Source organism: Podarcis cretensis (assembly GCF_951804945.1).
Source record: "Podarcis cretensis genome assembly, chromosome: 8".
Taxonomy (NCBI): domain Eukaryota; kingdom Metazoa; phylum Chordata; class Lepidosauria; order Squamata; family Lacertidae; genus Podarcis; species Podarcis cretensis.
The window spans coordinates 63,491,182-63,516,453 of NC_137177.1; the positions used below are offsets into that span (position 1 = coordinate 63,491,182).

General features: G+C 42.4%; 1 protein-coding gene across 2 annotated transcripts in view; it reads right to left on the reverse strand.

Annotated features, from left to right (window-relative positions):
* Positions 1–5,106: 5,106 nt before the first annotated feature.
* The window catches only part of TSHZ3 (teashirt zinc finger homeobox 3), a 122,642-nt gene continuing 102,476 nt past the window's right edge, over positions 5,107–25,272 (reverse strand). For both annotated transcript variants that reach the window (XM_079988743.1, XM_079988744.1), the window contains exon 2: positions 5,107–10,930. In XM_079988743.1, coding sequence (XP_079844869.1) covers positions 7,728–10,930 — 3,203 coding nt within the window. In that variant the 3' untranslated portion in view covers positions 5,107–7,727. The remainder of the gene's footprint in view (positions 10,931–25,272) is intronic.

The following is a 25,272-nucleotide window of genomic DNA, read 5'->3' on the forward strand; positions in this document are numbered from 1 at the left end:
CTGCTCTACTTTTAACAGGTACAGTGGTACCTTGGGTTAAGAACTTAATTCGTTCTGGAGGTCCATTCATAACCTGAAACTGTTCTTAACCTGAGGTACCACTTTAGCTAATGGGGCCTCCCACTGCCGCCGTGCCACCAGAGCACAATTTCTGTTCTCATTCTGAAGCAAAGTTCTTAACCTGAGGTACTATTTCTGGGTTAGCGGAATCTGTAACCTGAAGCATCTGTAACCCAAGGTACCACTGTAACAGTTGTTGGGAAACAGGAAGACATCCTTCCCACTGTTGTGCTTTCCTGGACCTTAGTTTTACCTTTCAATGGGAACTGAACTGAATCTGTCCCCATCTCTGTGGCCAGTTCTACTGCTAAGCACACCTTCCCTTCTATACTGAATCAATGATCCATGCATGTATTACTCGAGCAGTGCAGGAAGGAATGCCACATTCCTGCACCCACACTGCTCCATTAAGAGGAATCGCGTGGGTTAGGCAACCCATGGATTTTCATGCCAAGGCAGCATTCTTTCTCTGCATTGATCTTCGTTCTGACAAAGTACTATTTTGTATTTACATGAGCCTAGAAGCCAACTCCCAGGGCTAAGGGATCTTCACCTCCCCCACCCCCATATATATATATATATGCACTCCTGCACACGAGCAAGGTTGGAAAACACACACACACAATTTTTGCTTGCAGAAATGTGTAGCTGAGTCTAAACTGCGTACAAAAATGTATTTCTGAGAAATGAGAGAGGGAGAGCTCCTTCCATCCCTAGCCAGGACTACTGTGCAGAGAGTTGTTTGATGGTCACCCTGCACTCTCAGCAGCCTTTAGTACATTGTTGAGATGGGAAATTCTCACCTGTAAACGTGCTGGTGGATCACAACTATGCATCACTCCTGTATTGGGCCAAATGCCTTTTATGTCCACAACAGCTGAATGTGGACTAGTTAGCAATCCTTGCCACCAAGATCTAATAGAGGAGAAATGAGAAACGGATGGCCTGCTTTCCTGTGGCCAAGATAAATTTGTGTGACTGGCTTCTATCATAAATGCAAGAGTGTTCCTTTTTGAGGAAAGAAAACAGGTTTTGTCCAAGCTAGAGCAAATGGTGATTCCATTTGTTGCTAGAAATGTTTTCATCTTCCCACCCTTTTCGTTTAACTTTTATGATCTGTACCTCTGTTACGTAATACAGCAAATAATATTTGGACATCATTGGCTGAAATAAGTAACATAATACTTACTGTGGTGCTAACTTATACAGAGACAAAGGAATAAAAGCAAGAAATGAAAAGATATGTATTTTTCCAAGAAACTTAAAGAGCTCTTCAGAGGCACATTTGAAAAACGCAACATTTATTAAATTTACCTATTACCAGTCAACTCATTTCCCCCTGTACTGAATGGAATTACTTCATTAATTTTCTCCTGCAGATGAACTGTAACATTCGGAAGATATAGAATTTAAAAAGCTTCTTCCATTCATTACACATGCGTGCATGAATGTGTGCTGTATTATAGTGAAAGCTTGAAATTCGGCAAATGTCACCATTGTAAATATTGTAAGTATTGGCAATCCCAGACCAATATTATAAACCTCCAAATATCAGAGATATTCTAGTGAGTTCAGTGAATATAGGCAGACATAATTTTCAGCATTAACTTGTTAGGTCTGAAAAGTGGGCATCCAAAATATCCATCCGGATTTGTAATATGCATCAGGATTTGACCATGATATTCACCTACATTTTGAACACTTACTGGAACAAAAATATGAAATATCTTACAAAATTCATGCAAACCATTCCCCACACTCTTTTCCAATTTACAAACAGGTTTGTTTCTATTTCTTTTTTTTGTGGGAAATCAATTACCTAAGTGTTTACCAACAAAAATATTAAAAGCAATTGATTAGCCCAATATTGTGAATATTGCAGATTTAAACAATGCAAAGCTGTCTTTCTTCCGTTAGAAAATTACAATGTAGTTTGCACGATGGAGGCAATGGTATAATTAGACCAGCCAAGCTACAATTTCTGATGCCAAAAGAAAATATAATGAAGTTGCTGGAGAGATTTGGGCTCCAATAGTAGTTGCTTTAAAAAAAACAACAACCCTATATGCAATATTTCAATTAATTATACAATCCTTTCTGTTGAAAATTTAAAGACACATTCTCATATTATACACACACACACACACACACACACACACACGCTAAATGTTGACTTCATTGAGATTCTTTCTCAGATCTGGCATATTGATTTCTTGTTGTGAAGTGAGCTGTTCAAGCTCCATTTAAGATTTTCATCTTGCATGTAGCCCTGAGCACATCAGAGCACCATAAATTAGTTAAATTGCACATTTATCACAAATGTTATTTTAAGATACTGCGTAAATGTGATGGCTGGAAGATATACAGTATACAGTAACAAGCCACAACTTGGGTGGGGTTAGACCAGGGTCACCTTTATCCACTTTTGATTTAAAGCTTGTCCCCCTCCCCCGCACCTCGCTCATCCCAATATCAATGTACCACTTTCTTCCCGAGTGTGTGCTATTTTCATTATGCTGTCTCTTGAGCTCCTGTGTTTGCAAAGCCCAGATGAAAATCCAATCTGTGAAGGAAAACAAGACACTGAAGGAAAGCCTCTCAACCCATGTTTCCATCTTCATGCTCTCACACGACCACTCTATGGTCTTTTTCATTAATGACCATCATTGAGAGTATCTTTGAGACCCCATAACTATAGCACCACTTTCTGCTTGTCTTAATTTACCCAGCATTTGCATAGAGTTGACCATTTTTGTGTTTCGGCTGGGAAATTAAGCCAATGCATGAAAAACGTAAGATGTTTTGCACTGGATCCAACTATTGGTTCATCTGCCTCCTCAATTGCCATTCGGATTAATAGAAGCTTTCAAAAGTTTTCAGCCTTGATTTTGTCCATTCTTTTTAATAGGGGATATCAGGGAGTGAATGCCTAAGTTCCACTAAGCTCTACTCCTAAGCTGTGGCTGGAGACACCCTAGCAACATCTAAAATGTTTGTGTCCAGTGGGTGCAAAGATATATGGCAATTCATTGCTGCAAAAAGGAGAAGCATATATCAGTGGGTTCAGCCACTCATCAAATTATACATAACATGATATCCCACTAGCATGGCCACTGGAATCAAAGATTCCACTTACGGAAGACTTACAATCTGATCTATAAGTTAAGGAGCATAGACTGAAGTGAAATGATTGTGGCAGAAACAGAAGCTTTGTGAGCTCATGCATTGTTCCTGTCTCGTGAACTGGCCCAGGAGCTGCAAAATGGGCAGGGCAGATGTCTCAAGCCGCAAAAGCAGGCTTAACTGGAGCTGTTGTGCAGGGAAGTTGATGAACTGGGCTGTAGATATTGTGCTGGGCAGTGCTGTTTTTCTAGAAAAAGAGGTGCCCGGACTCACCATGAACGTCTCCCTTGTTCTCATATAATGTCTATTGTGCCCACCTGAGAGGTGCCGGAACTGAGTTGCAGCAAGTTGCAGCTGAAAAAAAGCCCTGGTGTTAGGTATGATGGACTTAGTGGCAAGCTGAATAGCTTTCACCCACCAACATCAGCCAACCCATAAGGCATCTGAAGGTTTGGTAGCTTTGTAATGGGGTTGTAAGGGACTGAGTGAACTTGCCACATCTGTCCTGCAAAGGATTCAATGTAGCTGTGCCAGGGTTAGCCAACCTGTATCCCGGGGGAGAGAGGACCATATTCTCTAAAGCACGGGTAGGCAAAGTAAGGCCCAGATCTAGCCCAATTGCCTTCTAAATCCAGCCCACGGATGATCCAGGAATCAGCGTGCTTTTATATGAGTAGAATGTGTCCTTTTATTTAAAATGCATCTCTGGGTTATTTGTGGGACCTGCCTGGTGTTTTTATATGAGTAGAATGTGTGGTTTTATTTAAAATGCATCTCTGGGTTATTTGTAGGGCATAGGAATTCGTTCATTTTTTTCCTAAAATATAGTCTGGCCCCCCACAAGGTCTGAGGGACAGTGGACCGGCCCCCTGCTGAAAAAGTTTCCTGACCCCTGCTCTAAAGAATGTCCTTCTGGGGTCCACATGCCTACGGTGACTAGGGCCAAGGGCAAAATGTGATGTGACTTGTAACCTCACACAGTAGGCTACATTTGAGGCACAGATTACAGGTTTTCTAAATATTCTGACACAGCTGCCAGAGCCTGGCATGGCAGCCCATTTCCCTTCCTCAGTTTGTTGGTTTTGCATCCCCTAAGTCCTGTCTGGATCAAGTCCAAGATTCAGGGTTCCCTTGTAACATGTAAAGAAGATGTAACGTTGCAGTGTACCGGTTTGCTTTGTCTGCCTGCCTTGCTAGCCCAACGTCCCATCTTCGCATATGGAAGCTGCAGTTCATGTATGCTAATGAAGATTAAAATGGCAGCTCGTGTGGTTTTGTTAGACTGATACGTGAGTGCCAGTAAAAGTTTTCCATTAGCATATAAATGTCTCCGTTTGTTTGTCTATGCACTCATTCATTCTCCTATCTTTCCTTGCTATCAATTTTGTGCAAAAGTGGAAACATCCTGAAAATCATAAAAGTTGCCGTAATAAGTCTCGGGATTTTTCTCCATGTCAATTGAAAGGAGATGGAAGGAGTTCTCTAATCCACGGAGGAACCTGCCAGGGCTCCTTGCTTCTCAGAACACTAATAATGCATTTAAGAGGCATTGCGTATCAGGATCTGATTTGGTTTGAATACACAGCTCTGCAAACGATCTATTTGCTTCCTCACAAAATGTTGCTTATAAACCCTCTTCTTTACAGTCAATCTTTCTGGAGGTTTAAAGGGGAGATATAACCTCCATTTCATTTTGTCCCCCCCTTTTTTTCAAGGCAGCCTTTGAATATTTGCTCCCTTGCTCTTTAAATGCGAAAGTTCACAAAAACTCCTGTGATTTATGTATAGATTTCCATCTGCCAACACCTGGCAGATGAAGGAGCCTCCTTAAGCTTCAGTCATAAACAGCAAGTATACAATTTAATTTTAATGTGCTCGTTAGTCGTAGCACATATCAGATATAATTGTGAACGCAACACAAAATTATAGCAAAAAAGACAATTTTAATGCGGCTGTAGAAAAAAGAAAAGAAAAGAAAGAAGGTTATATGAAGAGTCATATAATGGTGCCACATTGTCAACAACGGAAGAGGGGGCACAGAGGGTGCGATTCTGGGTCTGTGCTGTTTACATGCCAATATTGTACACATAGATTCTCATATGGTGTCAGCTGTCAGTTACTTCTGCAAATTAACTGCCAAAAATGGAGACGAACAGAATCACTTAGTGTGCTGGTAACCACGGGTTACCTTTCATATGCCTAAAGATAAAACTGCAGTATGAAATCTTGGGAGAATAATTAGGGAGAACAAAACAGAAAGTTACCAACTGAAAAGAAGAGAGAGAGAGAGAGAGAGAGAGAGAGAGAGAGAGGGAGGGAGAGAGAGAGGTGGAAAGGCATTCTACGATAGGAAATAACACAACCAAGAGTGCATATAAATAAGTGGAAGAGGGTATATCACAGAATGCCTTGTAACTTTTAAGCAAAGTATTACAGTACAAACATTTTAAAGGCTTTTTTTTATCAATGTTTATGAAATACAGTACAAGGTTTTTTTCCCCCTTCAATTCTTCCACCCCCAAATAGATTTAACCCTTTGAGCACTGAGTTGATTTTGAATTTTTTCGCTTTTGAATTTTTATTATTATTATTCATTTTACTAATAAATACCTTTAAAATTCATGTTGTGCAAAATTAGGTGTAATGCACGCCAGTCCGTGGCTTCGTTTATCAGAATGCTTCTTCTTTCTTTCTTTCTTTTAAAAAAGGTAGCAAACAACGAATAAATATGTATAATTTAAACATGAACCTCTATCAATATAGATGTACTGTATAGCAAAAGGAAAACAAGCATACTTTGCTTCAAGAATAATGTTTTTCTCTTTTTTGAACACTTTATAAATGCTATCGAGTGTATCTTTTCATATAATTTACATTATTCAGATGTTAAAAGAAAACCTTTTGACCTAGAAAAGAAATATACAATATTATTTTATATATTTATATATATATTTATATATTTATAGGTACCACTTATACTTGGAGCATATTAGGTACAAAAAAATTCACCCTTGATAAAAACATTGAAGAAGAAGAAATGGCATTGTCCACAATCACATTTTCCATATGAGGATTCTGAAATCTGTACAATATATATATATATACATCGACGTTTCAATGTGAAAATAATATAGCCTGAAAGTTCACGATGGGTGCCACCCCTGCGGTTGTGGGGGTGCGATAGATAATTCCAACAAAAGGCATATCCAGAAGGAGCATCCTATGGTCCCCACGGTAGCCTACAACCAGATTCACAAGACACGTCCCAGAGAAAGAAAAGTAGCTCTCTTTGTGGATAACAGCAGATGGTGTGGCAGGGCTCCACTGCTGCTCTGACTTCTGCCCGACTGAGTCTCAGCACCACACTGGGACAGAAAGAGGAGGGCCTTGGTGGTGGTGGTCAGATCAGTGCAGTGTAAACATGGCAGAGCGAATCCAGGGCTCTTGCAGCCTGTTTGCACCACACTGTCCTTGCCACCAGTTTGCCCCTTCTCTACTCCATCCCAATATGCCGTAGCAACTCAGTTGGGTGGAGGTGAGGTGAGCAGTGCAGCAGTGCCACTCCATCAGTTGCTGCCTGTGGAAAGTTCAAGCAAACATCACACAAAGCCAAGCTGGGAGGACTGCTGGTCCACACCAGCCATAAGAACTAAGGGAAGAAAGGCCAGTCTGGGTGAAGACAGGCTGAACAATCTGGACTATGGATACTGGAAGTGCTGAAACAAGGTATCGGATCCCTGACACAGAAGTGATTTTGGACATCACAGGAAGTGCCACCACCTAGCTGCTCAAGCAACTTGCGCATAAAGCTGGTAGCAATTCCATGCAACAGCCAAAGGGAAACTCACACAGGAGAAACTGGTCTGCATTCTCCAGGTGAATCCTCTCCTTCAAACATTAACCAGCCAGATGCACAACCAACTAATGGACTGTGGCATGTTTTGTTCAAGCCCATTCTTAGATTTGCTTGAATGTCTCCTCAGCTGTAAGGGGGTTGTTGTTGTTGTAAAAAAGGAAAACATATACATACTTCATTAATATAATAATTATTATTATTATTTTTTAAAAAAACCAAATTAATGCAAAAGTGCTTCAAAGTACTCAGAGGGCTAAAAATTTACAGGGTGAGAACGACCAGCACACTTGAATCACCATGGAAAAAGTGCACTAGAATTAGTTAATAAATGCTTAATTAAACTGTCTTGTTAATGCATGCAGCTCAAGGCATCGGAGGGATGCACAGCAACTAAACCCCAATTTACACAAAGTTCCAAACACTTACCACTGCGTTTTAACCTTCATATTTTACCAGTAACAACAGCTGATTATGCACCTCTATTAAACACTGTACAGTTATACAACGAAAGAGAGAAGTCGTTCAGGCCAAGAGTGACACCCCAGAGTTAAAGTAAAAATTATGTGCCAAGAACAGAAACTAAAAGGGGAGCTTTAAGGCGGGTTTTTTTGTTTGTTTGTTTTGGACAGTTTTCCTCAAAGCCAAGTACAATTGTCGTTGTGGTTTGGGTGTGTGTCAAAAGCAAATGCTACTGCTTTTCCAATTCACACACATAGAGAAGATGGTCCTCTGGAGACTTCCCGTGTGTTTTACTGAGATGGAGCTTAACGGCATGCTTGCTTGCAAAAGTCCTGTTGCAAAGTTTACACTGGTAGGAGGTCCCTATTTCTTCCTCCGGCGAAGGTGCCAACAGTTTTTCAGAGGGCGGCTTTGTTTGTGCTATCTGATTGTTAATCTGTTCACTGGACAGTTTGGACAAGTCTCGTAGCCTAAAACCTAGATGCGATTCAAGGTGACTGATGTACGTCGAAGGAGTTCTGATTTGGGAAGCACAGTCGTTGCAAAAGAACACCGGGTGCCCAGTGTCCAAATTTTTAAGGAACTTTGTCCCCCCTGTCCTTCGGAGCTGGTATTTCACATTGGCCAGCCAGTGGCTAATAGTGGTCATTGAGAGCCCCGTAAACCTGGAAATGTGCATCCTCTCCTGAGGGCTCAGGTCCGACATGATGTATTTCCCCTCTGATGTCTGCCGCAAGCTGGCTGCAAACTGTGCCTGAAGAATGAGCAAATGCTGAGGGTTCCAGTTGGACTGGCGCCCCTTCCTCTTCTGAGCCGGGGTCGCCTCTTCCGGTTCCTCTATTGTAGTCCCGTCAATGTCAGATTTCTCAGAGATGCTGGAAGGCGTGGAGGATTTTGATGTGTGACTTTCTGTCAGGTTCTTCAGCATATCAGAGATATCTGACAAGGCATTCTCGCGTAGCGGCGAGTTTGACATGAATGACACAACCGCAGATGTCTTTGCCGTTGTCACTGTAGATGAAGAGGATGCTGAAGACACCGATGTGGATGACAAAAGCGCTGAACCCAAAGAGCAGCTTTTGTCACTCTTCCCTTTCGTCAAATCTATGGGCTGGTCATTGTTGACGTGATAAAAATAACGGTCTAAGTGGTCTGGCTTCTTGGACTGCAGAGGTGGGGTGGCCACAGCTGCCTTTTCTGCTAGGCTGTTGCTCATTTTAAAAAGCATGCTCATTGGGTCAAGGGCAGGCAAGGAAGGCTTAGCTGCCTTCCCAAGATGAATATTCATGACAGACTGCAATGCACTTAATGGGTTTACAAATGGCTGCTCTGGAGGGTGGTCGGTGATAATAGCTGTGCTGCTGCTCAAGGAACTTGTGATGGTCTTGACAAGCTCCTTACCATTTTCCACTGGTTCTCCTGTTGGGCTGTCCTTGCAGCTCTCCCTCTGTGAAACAGGGCTATTCTGTTGGCTTTTGAACCCAATGTCATTGGAAGTGTCCATCTTGAGGGACTCGCTGACTTCGCTGCTACATGGAGAAGGTGTTGCTCTCTTCATTGGAGATAGCTTCCCTGCTTCAGGCTCCTTCATTTTCTCTTCAACTTTGGCCACTTTCTCGGTTACTTTCTTGACCAGCTCTTCCATGGCATGGAAGTTGGTTTTTGGCACAGGGGACGTCTGACTGCTGGGTGGGGACACCAAGGGTTGGCTTTTCGTTGGCGATACTATTTCAGCATTTCCAAACATCGGCTTCAAAGGATTACTTTTCCCCGATGAACCTAGGGACAACTTCATCATGTTGGGCAGCTGGTAGGCAGCGTGAATACTGGGATAGCCACCCCAACTGGGTGTGCCATTCTGGGCTTTGTTAATAGCTGATGTGACCGTGTTTTCTAAAGATTTCAAGATATCCAGTCCCCCTTTGGGACTCTCTTCCAAGTCATTTTCAGTCAAATAATGATATTTTGAGGAGATATCATATTTTTCCTCATCCTCACTTGATTTTTCCTTGTCTTTCATCTTCTCATCAGCAGTGATTCTGTCCTTATCAACTTCTTTCTTTACCTCCATGTTTAATTTTGGGGAGATGCTAGAGGGTGTGTTGGAAGGAGACGTGAAGGTGGTGGCTGCCAGGGGCACGGACTGTACTTTCTCATCAAGCAAAGCCGTGATCGTTGGCGTGACAGGGGCCTCTATGATAGGCTTCCCTTTCTTCATGGCAGAGTTGGTGACCTTAATGAAATGTCCTGTCACCATCATGTGGGCAGTGAGCTCCTGCAAAGTATCATGGGAACTCCCACATTCCATGCACTTAAGAATTTGAGATTTCCTTGCTTCAAAATGCCAAGCATAGCTGGCACCATTCTGGTGTCCATAGCGATTATTCGGTGTGATGTAAGGATTGGAATTCTTTTGAAGTGCATCACTGGCATCAGAGATTGTTGCTTTTGGTGTCCCACCAGTGGAGTCTGGAGAACTTGGAAGTTCTAGCTCCAATGATGTTTTCTTTCTTGGGGCTGGGATTATTTTTGCTGCTACAGGGGTTACGGGTTCCTTCAGAGGCACTTTTTGGTAATGTTTTGTTTTGATCATGTGCACACTCAAGTCTTGAAGCGACTCAAATGAATGGCCACAGTACATACACTTTAAGACTTTCTGAGCATCTTCTTTCCCTTCCATTTCGAGCAAAGAGCGCTTACGAGGCTTGGACCACCTTTTAGGGTTATTGTTATCTGTTTCGTGGTTGTCATCCCGGTAATGTCCTGTTTCATTCATGTGCACCGTTAATTCCACTAATGTGTCATAGGCAGCGCTGCAGTCTTTACAGCGGAATTTACTGGCCCCAGTAAATATGGAGCCATAAAGTTTGCTGCTTTGTCTATACAACTGGACTGTGCTAAAAAGGCTAGGCTCAGGAAGGATCCTGTTCTGCGAGACCTGCTGCAGTGTCTTTGCCATGGCCGTCTGATGCCAGTCAAAGCTGCCGCTCCCACAGCTGCTGCTGCTACTGCTGCTGCTGCTACTACTCCCATTGTTCTTCTCAGAGGTTGGCTGGTGGAGATTCAAGTTCAGGTTGGACCAGTAGGAGTTAGAGAGGAAGTTATTGTAGACAGCTTTCATCTGCTCCAAGCTGTCCGAGACAACAGACTCCTCCAGCTGGATGGAGACCTCTTTGCTCTCCTCCTCATTCTTGATGGAGCTGCTTTCAAAGTCGGCCATGCGATCACTGGTTTCGCTGATGTGCGACTCGCTGTCCATCTCATGGCTGGAAAACTCGGCTGCTGGAGAGTTCTGGTAGCTCTGGCAGTTCTTAGTGAAGTCCTTCTCCGGACAGGCGTATTTGGCAGAAGGTTCTCCATCGACCACGTTGTCGTCGGGCTCTAGGTCATCTTCTGCCATTGCTGCTGCCTTCAGTTCATCCGAAACGTAAGCTAGCAGGGTAAAAAAGAGGAAGGAAAAGCAGAGAGAGAAAATTGGCGTTAGCAATTGCTGGTCTCATGTTATATATCAGCAGCTGGCATATTTCACTCAAAGAACCACATTTATTTATTAAAATTAAACAGTTAAAATTTAGTGTTTCTTCCAAGCAAGAGGAAGGGGGGGGGGAGAAATCTGCTCTTCGAACATAATTTGCCACCTTATTCTTCTCAAGGGGCAACAGCTTGAAATTAAAACTAAATTTGAAATTAATGAAGCACATTCTGGAGGTGGCATTCATTTCTAAAGTAATAAATTACTTGTATCAACCTCAGAGACAGCAGTTCCTGTCTGTCAATTAATATGTCTTATGCTTCTCCTACCCCTAATGTATTTCTTAACAGACAGATTCACAATTTAAATTAAGCCAGATTTTTTTTTACTCATTACATTTTTGAGAACCAATCTTTAATAAAACATAAAAACATCAATAAAGGAAAAAATCTCACAAACAACAACAACAAAAGTGCCTCAATTACAAGAAAATTAAAAGCTCATATTTGCATGTTGGGGCTGCTTAGAAAGGCAGGGATTACATTGAGAGTGATGTCTTAGCCGCAGAAGGTGTTTTGAGCCCAGAAGCAGCGACACATTCAAACCTTTTTACATCCTCATTTTGCCCTGGGTTTTGGAGTTCTGAATTTCCTGATACTTTTTCCAGAACGTAAGCCATGAACCATTAGAGCCCTCCATGCTCCCAGTTTCTTGATTTCTAAATTTTGTACAAATTGCCACACCTTATTTTTGTGATTGCATTTATTGCAAATAAATAAATAATGTTGTTGATTTGTTAGCAAAACAAAAAATGCAAGGAAAATTTATGGTTCACATTTATTATTCTTTGTTTTCTTTCTTTTTAGGTTATGTTTGTTGCTTTTTTGGTTTAAACTGTTTTTCATATTGTGTTTCAATGCCTTGGGACCTTAGGGTGAAGGACAAGTAATAAATTATGATTATGATTGTTAATTATAGTAAGTATTAGGTACTTACTAGGTAAGTAATAGGAAGTACAAGAGTAGTCAACAATCAGTAATAAGGGCCTCCTGGAAGACTTGAAGTCCTGAGTTTCTTTTTTCTTCTTAAATAGGAATTAATTTTGGATAGGGAAAAGCTAGGAAAGGACATCAGGTGAATCAATGTGGAAATATTACCCTAACAGAGATCCAACATCTCTATTACTTGTGCTACAAATGTCCAATTACTATTGCAAAGACTTCTTGACATGAAGCAAGAACAAGGAGAATGACAGCAGAAGCGAGATTGGGAAAATTTGTATGCTGCCCTTATTCTTCCAGAATAAATATATACAAGATCTTCCAGTGGACATTACAAATGTCAAAGTGTTTGCTCTTTAGACTACTTTGTCAATATTTACTTGCCATAAGCTACAGGGGAAGCCAACTGAGATCCTGCACTGCACTGGGTTTTCTTTCAAGGATGAGAAATGGTGGTCTGAGGTTGCACTAAAGGTTTTCGGTGACTCAGGTGGCTATTTAAAATCATTAAATTTCCTTCTCTCATACTACGAGAACTTGGGGTCATCTAAAGAAGCTGAATGCTGGGAGATTCAGGACAGGCAAAAGAAAGTACTGTATTTTTTGCTGTATTAGACTCACTTTTTCCCTCCTAAAAAGTAAGAGGAAATGTGTGTGCGTCTTATGGAGTGAATGCAGGCTGCGCAGCTATCCCAGAAGCCAGAACAGCAAGAGGGATTGCTGCTTTCACTGCGCAGCTATCCCTCTTGCTGTTCTGGCTTCTGAGATTCAGATTTTTTTTTTCTTGTTTTCCTCCTCCAAAAACTAGGTGCGTCTTGTGGTCTGGCGCGTCTTATAGAGCGAAAAATATGGTGCTTTCTCACACAGCGCAGAGTTGAAACTATGGAACTTGCCCAGTGGTGGCCACCAATTTGGATGGCTTTAAAAGAGGAGTAGAAAAATTCATGGAGGAGATGGCTATCGATGGCCACTAGCCATGACTGCAATGTTCTACCTCTGCTGTTGGAAGCAGAATGCCTCTAAATCCCAGTTGCGGGAAAAGTGCTGCTGTGCTTGGGCTTCCATTTGTGGGCATCTGGTTGGACATTGTGAGGACAGGAAGCAGTGCTAAATGAGCCACTGGCCTGATCCAGGAGGCTCTTCTTATGTCCTTATGTCCTGAAATCCCACCAGCATGGGTGTGCTGGCTGGGACTGTTGGGAGTTGTAGTCCCACACCTCGGAAGGGCACCAGGTTGGCCAAGGCTGCCATAAGAGATCCCCAGTGGAACAGACCAACTGTCCAACTAGTTCAGCATCTTGTTCCAAAGTGATCAAAGAGGTACTTCTCGAAATCCCTAGAGAAGGGTTTGAAGGTAACACCTCTCCACTGTTGTTGCCTATCCAAAACAGTTGCTACTCAGCCTCTTGATAGATCTGTTCCTCATTAATTTAGCCAGCTGGCATTTCCACTAGGCCTGCCTCCCTGCCCTGCTGCTCTTCACAACCAGACAACGCAACCAGGGAAAAGATATGCATTCAGATATCTTCAACTATTTTCAGACTCAAATCATAGCAAATGAGACGTGCTACTCTACATATGTACAGGTAGTAGAATCAACAGATTCTGTAATTAGGAATCTACATGGAATCCCCATGTTGGAATTTGCAAGAGTATCAGAAGTGTACTGAATACTGTGTGTGTATGTATGTGTGTGCTTGGTTGGGTGGGTGGATTGCAGGGAGACTTACCCCAAAGACTGATGGATTGATAGCAATGCTTATTACTCTGTTCACCAGAAACATCGGGAACATTAATTTTGAATGGGTTGATTTGATTCATGCTTTACAACTGCTGCTAACTCCTGGTTCTTTTGTATGAAGTCTTTCTGAAGCCAGCAGAAATGTGAGTAAGTCACATTAACTACTTCACTGCCCTGAACCCCACCACTCTAAGAATCCTTCATAGCCTTCTTCAGGAATTAGGTATCACACATTCGAAGGTTATACAGAAATGGTTTACAAGCACCTAGTCCCACACTTGATGTTGCTGTCCCCATCTCTCCCTGCTCATCCCATCACCCCTCAGTCTTCCACACATTGAGCAGAAGTTCTGTATTCAGCTAAACATGTGTGGTCTCCTCCTTGGGAACTTCTACCCAACACATGGAGGTTGGTGTGTGTGTGTGTGTGTGTGTGTGTGTGTGTGTGGAGTTGGCAGGGAGTGGCATGCAACACATTCCTCCTTCTCATTGTTTCAAAAGTCTCTCCACCAAGCACTCCTTTGTCCCCTTACAATATGGCTTCCATCCTTCACACTCCGTAACCTGCCAACATTATATTGACTAGTATCGTTGTTGTTATTGTTAATTACCCACCCTTCACTCTATGGTCTCAGGGTGGGCAACAATAATAACAACAACATGCTATCCTTCTATACAATCCCACCTCTCCAAGTGACCTTCTTGATATTTATGGCAGGATTCAGGCACAAAAACAGTTTATTTTCATGTCCATGTCTGAGTCAGTTCTCAAACCATGCTTTGTTGGGGGCTAAAAAGTCAGTCTGAAGCCACCTTTCAAATCACAGTTTGCACTAATTGCAATTTGAAAGATCATTGACAAACCACACTACTATGATTGGGGCAGCACCCTCAAACTCAATTCATGTTTTTCCATCAGGCTGCTTCGGCAGGAAAGATGAGAAGAAGGCCTTGTTCCAACAGGTCTGCCAAAAGACCAGCTCCATCAGGTAACTCCTACCCTGAATTGTTTCTATGCCAGTTGGTCATTATAAAAGCTACTATTTAAGAACTGGTACTTGAGTTTGCTCCCCCCCCCCTTCCCTCCTTGTCTCCTTTCCCTTGTGTGTCATTTTTACATAAATTGTAAGCTTGCCTGCTTGTTTTACCTGATTGTACATAAACCACAGACGCAGGTGGCGCTGTGGGTTAAAGCCTCAGCGCCTAGGACTTGCCGATCGAAAGGTCGGCGGTTCGAATCCCTGCGGCGGGGTGCGCTCCCGCTGCTCGGTCCCAGCACCTGCCAACCTAGCAGTTCGAAAGCACCTCCGGGTGCAAGTAGATAAATAGGGACCGCTTACCAGCGGGAAGGTAAACGGCGTTTCCGTGTGCGGCTCTGGCTCGCCAGAGCAGCGATGTCACGCTGGCCACGTGACCCGGAAGTGTCTCCGGACAGCGCTGGCCCCTGGCCTCTTAAGTGAGATGGGCGCACAACCCCAGAGTCTGTCAAGACTGGCCCGTACGGGCAGGGGTACCTTTACCTTTACCTTTACATAAACCACTCTGGGAGCCATTTTGGCTGAAGAGCAGGGTACAAACTCTTTAAGTAATAATGGCAGCAAAAACACCACCACAACTGCCATTAGACTCATCCAGCAAAGCCACCTGTCAGAATTGAAGGGAGTTGTAGTCCAACAACATCTGGAGGGCTCCAGGCTGAGTGAGGGCCAGTATTCATTTCCAAGAGTCTGCATCATGGAGAGTTGGGTGAACTTGAGAAGCTCTTTTCACAAATCCATATGCAAATCCAAATTTGGTTATGTGTTTAAATGCATATTTTATCACAAAATTTTAATGTGTATTATATCTCAATGTATGCATTTCTAAATATATTTTAGCCTAAGATACCCTACAGTTTTACATATTCCAGTACATTTTCAGTCGATAATGGCACTGCGAAATTCAGAGAAGTGTTAGAGCTTTAGATTGCAATCTGTATACTAGTCCAGGAACTGAAAATTCTCCTCCATCCTCATCTCCAGGTCAAGTTGCTTTTCCTTTTCCAACATTGCAAAAATAAGGCCCTTCCTCTTCCCTGTCCACTTGGCAATACATAATAAAATAGAATAGAATAGAATAGAATAGGTTCATGCTCTGTATCTCCTATCTTCTTCTCTCTTCCACTGCCCCATCTTAATTCTCACCTCTCTCCAGACCTTTCGCTCTGATGATAAAAATCACTCCTCTCCTAGCCCAGGGCATGCCCATCATTAAAATTGCCTTCCTGCCTGCTCCCAGAACTGCCACAAATTTCTCAACCTTCCTTTCGGAGCCCTCTGTGGCCTTGTTCCCTGCCACCTTCAGACCTAGAACTCATATTACCTCTTCTTTCAGCTGCACCACATTCAACCATCTAAAGGTCTCTTTTTTCCTTTCTAATGGAGGCGACGACAGAATTGTCGTCCTCAAAGCTCACTTTTGGCACAAACCCTTAACCCCAATGCCCTCACTGCATCTATGCTCCATCCCCTGAAAAGGAGATGACTACCTGAAGCACAGAGATCATACAGGTTATGGCATAAGTAGTTGAGATGTGACAAATGTGCATCCACACACTCTCAAAGGTGGGAGCTGCATTGTGTACATTTGAGTTCTTCAGTTTCGGATCTTCAGTTGTCACTTGGACTAAAAAAACAATCATCCCTAGCCAACTCAGCCAAATGTCAAGGATGATGGAAATTGTAATCCAACAATCTCTGGGGTCCCAAGGCTGAAAATGGCTGATCTACAATGACTAGCAGTGGCTCCCCAGGATTTTACACTAACCCTACTTGGAGAGGTAGGGGACTGAATCTGGGAACTTTTGCAAGCAGAGCCTCTGAGCTGCAGCCATGCCTTGGGCGTATTTAACAAGCCAGATCCCATGATTCCTGATTGGTACTGCAAGTCAAATGTGTTAATGCTATGCGTTCAAATAAGACAATTACACAGATGAGGATACAATGGGAGCGATAACAGAAAACGTGTTTTCTTCTATTACAGCAGTTACCAAACACAGAACTCTGCAAATTTATGTTATGCATCTAATTTCCCTTTCAATCCCTTCCATCTTTGTTTTGATGTATTCAAGAGAAGGAGTCCAAACTCTTAAGCCTGAAGCCACCCAGGTTGAGAAAGTTTAGAGCCTGTTCTTGCTTTCTCTCACACATATCACTCGGTAACACATCACTTGATAGCTAATCACTGGAAAACTTGGAGCTGGATGTGTAAGCCGCCTCAAATGAAAAGTGTGTGGTATAAAGCGACACAAGTTGATTCAACTGTTCATTTTAGGGTGCTTGATTTGTAACTGCAAATAATCGGTTGTAGTTTCTGACCTCTTTGAAAACACAATTCTATTTGAATGCAGATTTGACAGGGCACGGGGGTTGTTTGTGATGAGGAATGTACACCTATTGTCTTATTTTATTTTTGCATAATCTAGGTCACATCCAAACCGTTCATTTAAAGCACTATTATACAACTGTTAACAGTCATGGGGTATCCTGGGAACTGTAGTTTAAGGGGGCTCACACCCCAAGCTATAATTCTTAGCAGCCTTAACAAGCAGCAGTTCCTAGGATTCTCCATAACTGTTTAGCCTGGCTCCAGGCACCACTGTGTGTGGGTTGACTTTGCCCACTGGGGGTGGCATCTCCCTTGCCCTCTCATGAGATCTTGCAGGGTGGCATCGTTCTGTGGCATCTCGTGAGGAGGAGGAAGGCCTTCAAAGGCTTCACTCACGTGTGCTTAGGGCCATGTTGCCCCTAGTGAGCTTCCCATCCCACCCTCCCTCAATATTAGTATTTCACTGAGCTACTTGGGTCACTGGTTGACAGGGCCAGAAATGAATTTTTCTCCCAACCTTAACTGCCCTGTTAGTAGGGTTTCCCCCCTACCATTCCCTCAATGATTTCAGGCTTGCTTTTGCTAGGTGATGGTTGGACTTCCGCATATTGGTGGAGATGTCATGAGGCAGGATCAAAATAGCGAAGGATGCCCCCCTGTGGCAAGGGGAGAGATAGGCCATGGCATGCCCTAAGCTCAGTTTAGGGCCCCTGCATGGCTGGAATTTCTCACCCTGGTCACCCAGTGAGATGCTGGGCACCTGGCTCAGGTGGTTGAGGTGCTTCTCAACCCTGAAAGAGGTTGAGGTGTTTCCTAACCCTGACAGAAGACCATTCTGACAGCAAGGGTTGGTGGAATGTAGAGCGATACCACTACCCTACTGCCATGCCAACCCCACTTTCTGCTGTAGTCAATCACAATTTAGTCTGATTCTTACACAACTCTATGTACTGTCCTGCATATTTCACTGTTATCACAGGGCCACAGATTGCCACCTTCATGGGCAAAAGTAACTTTCTAAGTCCTGCAACTATGCACATTTTGCCCTATTGCCCCTAAGTTAGGTTGTTGCCTTTGGATACCGTGGAGAACTCTGTCCGGAGCTGTCAGTTCATCCAGCTTCCTTAAATGAAATTGGAAAAGGGAAGCTATCTTTGCCTTTCACTTCAGGCAGCGTATCTCCTCAGGTTGGTCCTGTTGGTTAAAGGACTTCTTCCTCTGAATACATCACTATTCAAGTTAGTACAATATGCTCAGATTTCTTTCTGTGTGTGAAAGAGAGAAGCAGAGAAACACAGCAGAGAAACCGAGGCACACTACATGAATTTGTATGACAACATTTGTATAAGAGCGTTAGCCCAGGTCTCTCACTCTCTGGTGAGTTCAGCTGGTACACATACTAACAGTAATGAACTACCTGTTCTGGAATCCTTCTGGGCCCAAGATTGTTCTTCTGGTTTTAGAAGTAGGGTCAAAAGAGGCAGTAAAAAGGTTGTTAATGGTGGATATGTAAGAATAATTACCTCTTCCCCTAAAAAAGAAGGTTGAGTGCACATCTTTTGGGATTCCATGTTTATAAAACCTGGCTTTTGAGGGGTTGTAGATAGGTTAACATGCAAGTTTGGGAATTCTGACAAAGGTTGCTATCATCATAGTTGCTTTCTATCTTCCACCCTTTGGGGCCAATAAAGCAGCAATTGAAATGCCGTGTAAATTCTACCATGATATGAACACAATCATGACCCTATTTATTACTATTTCACATTTGCAGAACAAAGCCAAAACATTGGAATCCTTCCCTCAACTTCATTGAAATGTGTACATGTGTCATGTGCTCAGTCGCCTGGAAAAGTTTCCAGACTATGTGGATTTTTGCAAAGCCCAAACAAGCGATTCCTTATTGATTTAGTGACTGAAACCTTGGACACACACTGCTTAGATTTGGAATCAAATTGAGGATTCTGCACAGTGCCATCAATTTGCACTCGCTCCAAGATCTGGCCCAGTAGAGAGTCTGTGCTCTGGGCTGTATATGCTAACTGATTAGAGTGGGAAGAATAAGGCTATGAATCATACCTTTTTCATTTTAAGAAGAATATTTGGCTAGGTTTTCAGGGGGCCTCTGTCTCTGGAAAATATGGCACATTAAAAACTACCACTGCACAAAACTTCATTTTTATATGTTAGCTGTGCTCTATAGGGATATCAGACTATAGCTTCTAAACTTCTTCTAAGCTGAGAGGAAAGCAGGAACAGGGGAAAATAAAAAAATACTGAGAAAGAAATATTCAGCCTTCTTCCATTCCTCCCTTATCCTACACTATCAAGACCAGTCCTACCATTAGGCAAAATGAGGAAGCTGCATAGAAATGTCATGAAAATTGTTACCAAAGGTTCCATCTGCACTAACCATTTTAAACAGTAACACAACACTTTAAAGAGTCACAGCTTCCTTCAAGGAATCCTGGGACCTGCAGACTATTTAAGGTGCTGAGAGTTGTTAAGAGGCCCCTATCAATATCTCTTCCCAGAGAACTCTGATTTTTTTTTCTTTATTTCCCCCCCCCAAAAAACTAGGTGTGCCCTATGGGCTGGTGTGCCCTATGGGGCAAAAAATACGGTAAATGATTGAGTCAGAATGATATACAGTAAGTCCGCAACCTACGTGGGTGCTAGGTTCTGAGGATTGCACCTAAAGCCAAAATCGGGTGTAGTCAAAACACATTGGGTTCAATGCTGGGTGGGATTGCCAAAGTCATTTTTCTGGAACCTTGCCCCCCTTTTTATTTTTAAAATTCTGCCACACATGCAAAGCCGAATGCACACAAGTTAAATGTGCATAAGTTGCAGACTTACTGTAAACACCAAATCTATCTAGCCTACTAAGCTGAAAACAGATTATCAAGATGCTTCACAAATGATAAGGTAGGAAGGAATTGCTAGTATTTTTTTGTGCCGGGGGAAGGCAAGAATTAATAAATAATCACATGCTTCTTGGGGATCAAGGTACTAGGGATTCCAATACCAGTTGCTGGAAACCACAGGAGGGGAGAGTGCCCTGATGCTCGGGTTCCCCTTGGGACATCTGGTTGGCCACTGTGAGAACAGAATGCCAGACTAGATGGACCATTGGCCTGCTCCAGAAGGTTGTTCTTATGTTCCAGTGGATTCACTCCCCCTCTAGAGCACTGATTTGTCCCACCTAATACAGTGGTACCGCAGGTTAAGTACTTAATTCGTTCCGGAGGTCCGTACTTAACCTGAAACTGTTCTTAACCTGAAGCACCACTTCAGCTAATGGGGCCTCCTGCTGCCGCCGTGCCGCTGGAGCAAGATTTCTGTTCTCATCCTGAAGCAAAGTTCTTAACCCGAGGTACTATTTCTGGGTTAGCGGAGTCTGTAACCTGAAGCGTCTGTAACCTGAAGCCTATGTAACCCGAGGTACCACTGTAAATATTTTTGATAAACCTAAAGAACACCAAGCTTTTCAGTGAGTACCATTTCCACATACAAAAGAAGCATTTCTTGGAATAGGAATATTTCTGGGTTTTTTGTTTTTTTAATAAAAGATCAGTGACAGGTGGTTCTTCACCCACACACCCAAGAGTATGCTTCGGAGACCCACCCATTAGATGCACCCTGCTCGGGCTACCCAAAATTCCTCTTGGTGCAAGTTTTTCAGTAAGCAGGAGGAAGAGTAGATAAATGTGTCACCAAATCTGTCTTCTGAACTGATTCCAGAAATACCAAATGCCATCACTTCCCATTTCGTTCCTGTCTTTGGGTGGCATGTCTTAATCACTCTGGAAAATGCCAGTCCACTGAAGGAAACGGATATAAGGCCAACAGCCAACCTTAGGATGTAAGCAGACCCAAGAATCAGGGCACTCAATATGCCTCTAATTATTATGATTCTTCACAAGATGTTCAGAAGAAACTTTAGTTTCTTCCATCCAAATCAGAAAGGGACATTCAGATCATGTTGCTTCTAGACTGTCTCACCACTGTCATGTTTGGAATGGCAGAACTGAGACGTGAAAGGCAAGCAGCAAAATGACCCTTTAAACTTCTCAGGACTCTTGCGTCTAAATGAAATTCACTTTCTGTCCACCATCACCCCACTCCAGCCCAGCCAATTGCCCCACAATTTCTGCTCATTTATAGTATTTGAAAACCTAAATGAGGCAAACTGGATGTTCACTTGATGTAATTGACATTAGGCAGGCGGGCACCTTTTCATTATACTGGCAAAAGACACATAAAGCAAGTTATCACACTTCCAAAATGATGAGGAACTAGTTCCACAGATAAAAAGTCATTTAGTCAGGGGACGATATGAACTCAGGAACTGGACATGCCGGCTGTATGACAAAACAATGCAATTATTATTATTACTAGTAGTAGTAGTAGTAGTATCCCTTCTCTTCATTCAAAGGTCCCAGAGTGGGTTACAACATTGAAACACAATATTAAAAACAGTTTTAAACAACAAGAGGTACAGCATTCACAGAAAGCTATACAATAAAGCCACCATCACTACCCATGAGGCTCTGAGGGTGGAATAACTACCAAGAGGGCCCCCTCAGCCAATCCCAGTGCCTGAGAAGGTCTGTAGAGAAGGCGGCAGTCTCTCAGCAATTCATTTACTTTAATTTGTGTCTAAACCAGAATAGGAAGAGGGACGACCATACCTCCCAAGAGACAGAAGCTGTCTACATACCAACCCATTTTCGGTGCAAAAACGAAGTTTTTCTAAATCTGGAATTGTTCATGCTCATCCTCAGCATGCTGCTTTCAATCTAGATTGAATCTTCCTATGTTCAGCTTCATTGAATGTTATGAGAGTGGGAGAAAGACTATCCGCTTTCTCTATGCCATGTGTAATTTTACTAATCATTAATGCATAATGTAAATTTTGTTCTGTGGTTGAAATGACCATGATGGACAATACAGCAACAATAAACAATATATTATTATTAATTTTATATACTTCTATCCAGTCCCCTATTTTTACTCTAAGGTGAAAAGTCACCCTATGCCCTTGATTATGTTGGTTGCCCCTTTCTGAACCTTTTTCTAACTTAGCAATACCTTATTTGAGGTGAGGCAACCAGGTTTTTAAAGACAACCAGGAATGGGATGAAGATGTTTTTTCCATCATGCCAACCACAGCTACCGCTATTTAAAAATTTTTTAAAGGTGTCCTCAGCACAATATGTGAAGAGAACACTTTACAGTTTCAGTTGTGAGCTTCAATGTCACAGAAGAAAAAAGGCACTTGTCCAATGCCTTTCCCTTGCAAACACCCTCATCATGACCTGTGTTAATGAAGTTAATTGAATTTAAGATCAATAATGGTTAATTATTGCGATTTGACATTCTGAGATAAATGGCTTTAAGACGGAGAAATGTGTATGTGTGTGTGTGTATGAATGTTCACCAAAAGAAGGTTGAATGCATTAGAGCCTTAAGAGGGATCACGCAAGCCTCCCATTGATCCCTGGGACAATCTGATCGACTTAATCCCCTGATGAATGTGGGCTTTTTCACAGCTACAAGTAAATGTTCTACAAGACTACTCTAACCCTTGTCACTGACCAAATCTATACGAGCCGGAAATCCATTGAGATAGATTAAAGAGGGGCTGAGGATACAAGAGTGATGCTTCAAATAAAGGAGAAAGTTTATCATATTGACTATTTACACGAAGTATAGAGTACACCATTATGAATCACAGAGGCTGGATTTTAGAATAGTCTGATTACGCTGCATGGTGATGAAAAGGGTAGCATAGGCTCTAATGTCCTTAAAAATAAAATCCATGTCCATTTCACATGGTACCACCTCTTTTCCTGTCTTCAGATCCCACCTTCAAACACACCTGTTCCATGTGACCATTGGCCCGTCAGTATAACACAGGGAACTAACTGCCTTAGACTGACCCAGACCAATGGTCTACCAGACTCAGTACTGTCTACACGGATTGGCAGCAGTTCTCCAAGGTTTCGGACAGGAGCCTCTCCCAGTCCTACCTGGAGATGGCAGGGATTGAACCTGGGACCTTCTGAATGCAAAGCAGGTGCTCTACCACTGTGCTACTCATTCTTGACTGCAGCCGGTGTTTAAGAAAATGGCACTGGAGTTGCCAGGTCCTTCCCTCCCTGCTTTGTTCTCTTCTTCCTCCTGTTGCTGTTAAGCTACTTGGGGCCCAGTCTATATTTGCTCACATAGCTTCAAAAGCTGACCTCTGCCTTAACCCAGGATCTGTTGCCTGGTTTAGAACATTTAGCATGGAATATCCATTAGTGGTTTTAAATATACACCCAGCATTATTCAGGACAGTCCTAGTTTCTGTACCTAAGGCTAGTCCATTGTCTAAGCATGACCTGAGTAATGGCCAGCTCTGCTCTCTCGTAAAGATGATTCACACATTCTTCTTCTTTTCTGTTTGTAACATCGAGTGATTATTATGGCTTTATTATTTCTAAAACTTATATCCTACCCTTCTTCCCAAAGGAGCCCTGGACAGCAAACACATCTATGGTGTGTGTGGGTGTACCATTTAAAATAAAATAGAAATATATTTACAGCAATTGAAATTACTATAAAATATTCAAAACACATTTAAAAACAGCCATCAACAAATCATGTTCAGGTATCTAAAGGAAGAAAATAATGACTATGCCTGCTTAATGTCAATGGGCAAGGAATTCCAAAGTGAATCAGCCATTGTACAGTGAAGATATTGTGGTTCAAGCTTTGTGAGCTATACTTTATTGATACCAGCAACAAAAAATTGTGGCGTGGAGTCCTCCAGCTTACAGGCATACCCTCTTCCAGGAATTTCCATTTCATTCCATCACCAAAGTCGGCAAACATTCCATGTCCAAAGAGCATGTTTAGTTTTCCTTGGCCTGGTTTTGGATCCTCCCTTCTGAATCTCACCTCCCCCCCCCAAAAAAAAAAACAACAACAACCAGATGATATCTCCTTCTTGTGTATGGATGGCACTGTCTCAGCTGTGTAAGGAGCCACACTCAAATAACAGAGAACATTACTGAACACTATTTAACTGAATGCTGAAAAGTGGCTTACAAATTCTGCCAATAAATAAATGAATACAGTGCAAGGTGACCCTTCAAGTGGAATAATTTTCAACATAATCAGTCGACACATTCAGGTACAAGTTATAAAAAGTTCAGAAATCAAAGGAAGACAAATCATGGGCAGTTAATATAGGTTTGAACTGGCTCATGGTTCCACCGAAGGTATTTTAGGATTAGATCAGCATACACAGAGAATAAGAAAGGCTCGAAAATGTGGGCTAGTCTCCTTCCTTCCTTCCTTCCTTCCTTCCTTCCTTCCTTCCTTCCTTCCTTCCTCCCTTTATTTTTTTAAACTGCCAGTAACCTACTTTCTTTGAGATGCACCAAGTTTGCTTTGCTGACAGTTCCTCCCTGTGAAGGAAGATCCCGATTGGAAGTTGTACATGCACACTGAACAAGTTAAATGACCATTTACAAGATTTGTAATGACAAAGTAAACGTTGTCAAGGAAAGAAGAAAAAGAAGAAAAATATTCCTGATTGCGGAGTGCTGACAATAAGGCGATGCTGAAGAGTTCTGTCAAAATGTAAGATTATGCAAAAACACTATTGAGAACACTGCTAATCATCTGCTCTTGTCAATTACTTGAAGGGTATCTGACAGCATATTTACATTAAACACATTTCAGAAGCAAACTCCTTAATGCTCTACCGGAATATTTTTTCAGTGCCACGAGGAATCCTTGAAAGGATCCCTTTGCAGCAAGGCAGCATTAATGGCGTAACACAAAAGTCTATACCTGGCAGTTGAGTCCACTACTTTATGCAATTTACTGTTGGATTCAATTCCAAAGGATATGACAATTAGAAAGAACTTCTTTTTCTGCGATTGTTTCAGTGCAATGCCATCATTGAAGGTAGAACTTTACAAAATAACAATTCACAGGGTGGTGGTGGCAGAAAAGGTTTCTGCCCCAGGGAGCTTACAAAGTCACAGATTGACAGGGGGAGAAGAAAATAGAGATGGAGAGATAAGACTCTCAAACCAAAAGATTGCAGTTAGAAGAGACAGAAGGAACAAAAGCAAGAAAAGCAGTCAGTGATGAACAGTGGAATCTGTCAATTTTGGTTTTTACCTCATTTCCATTT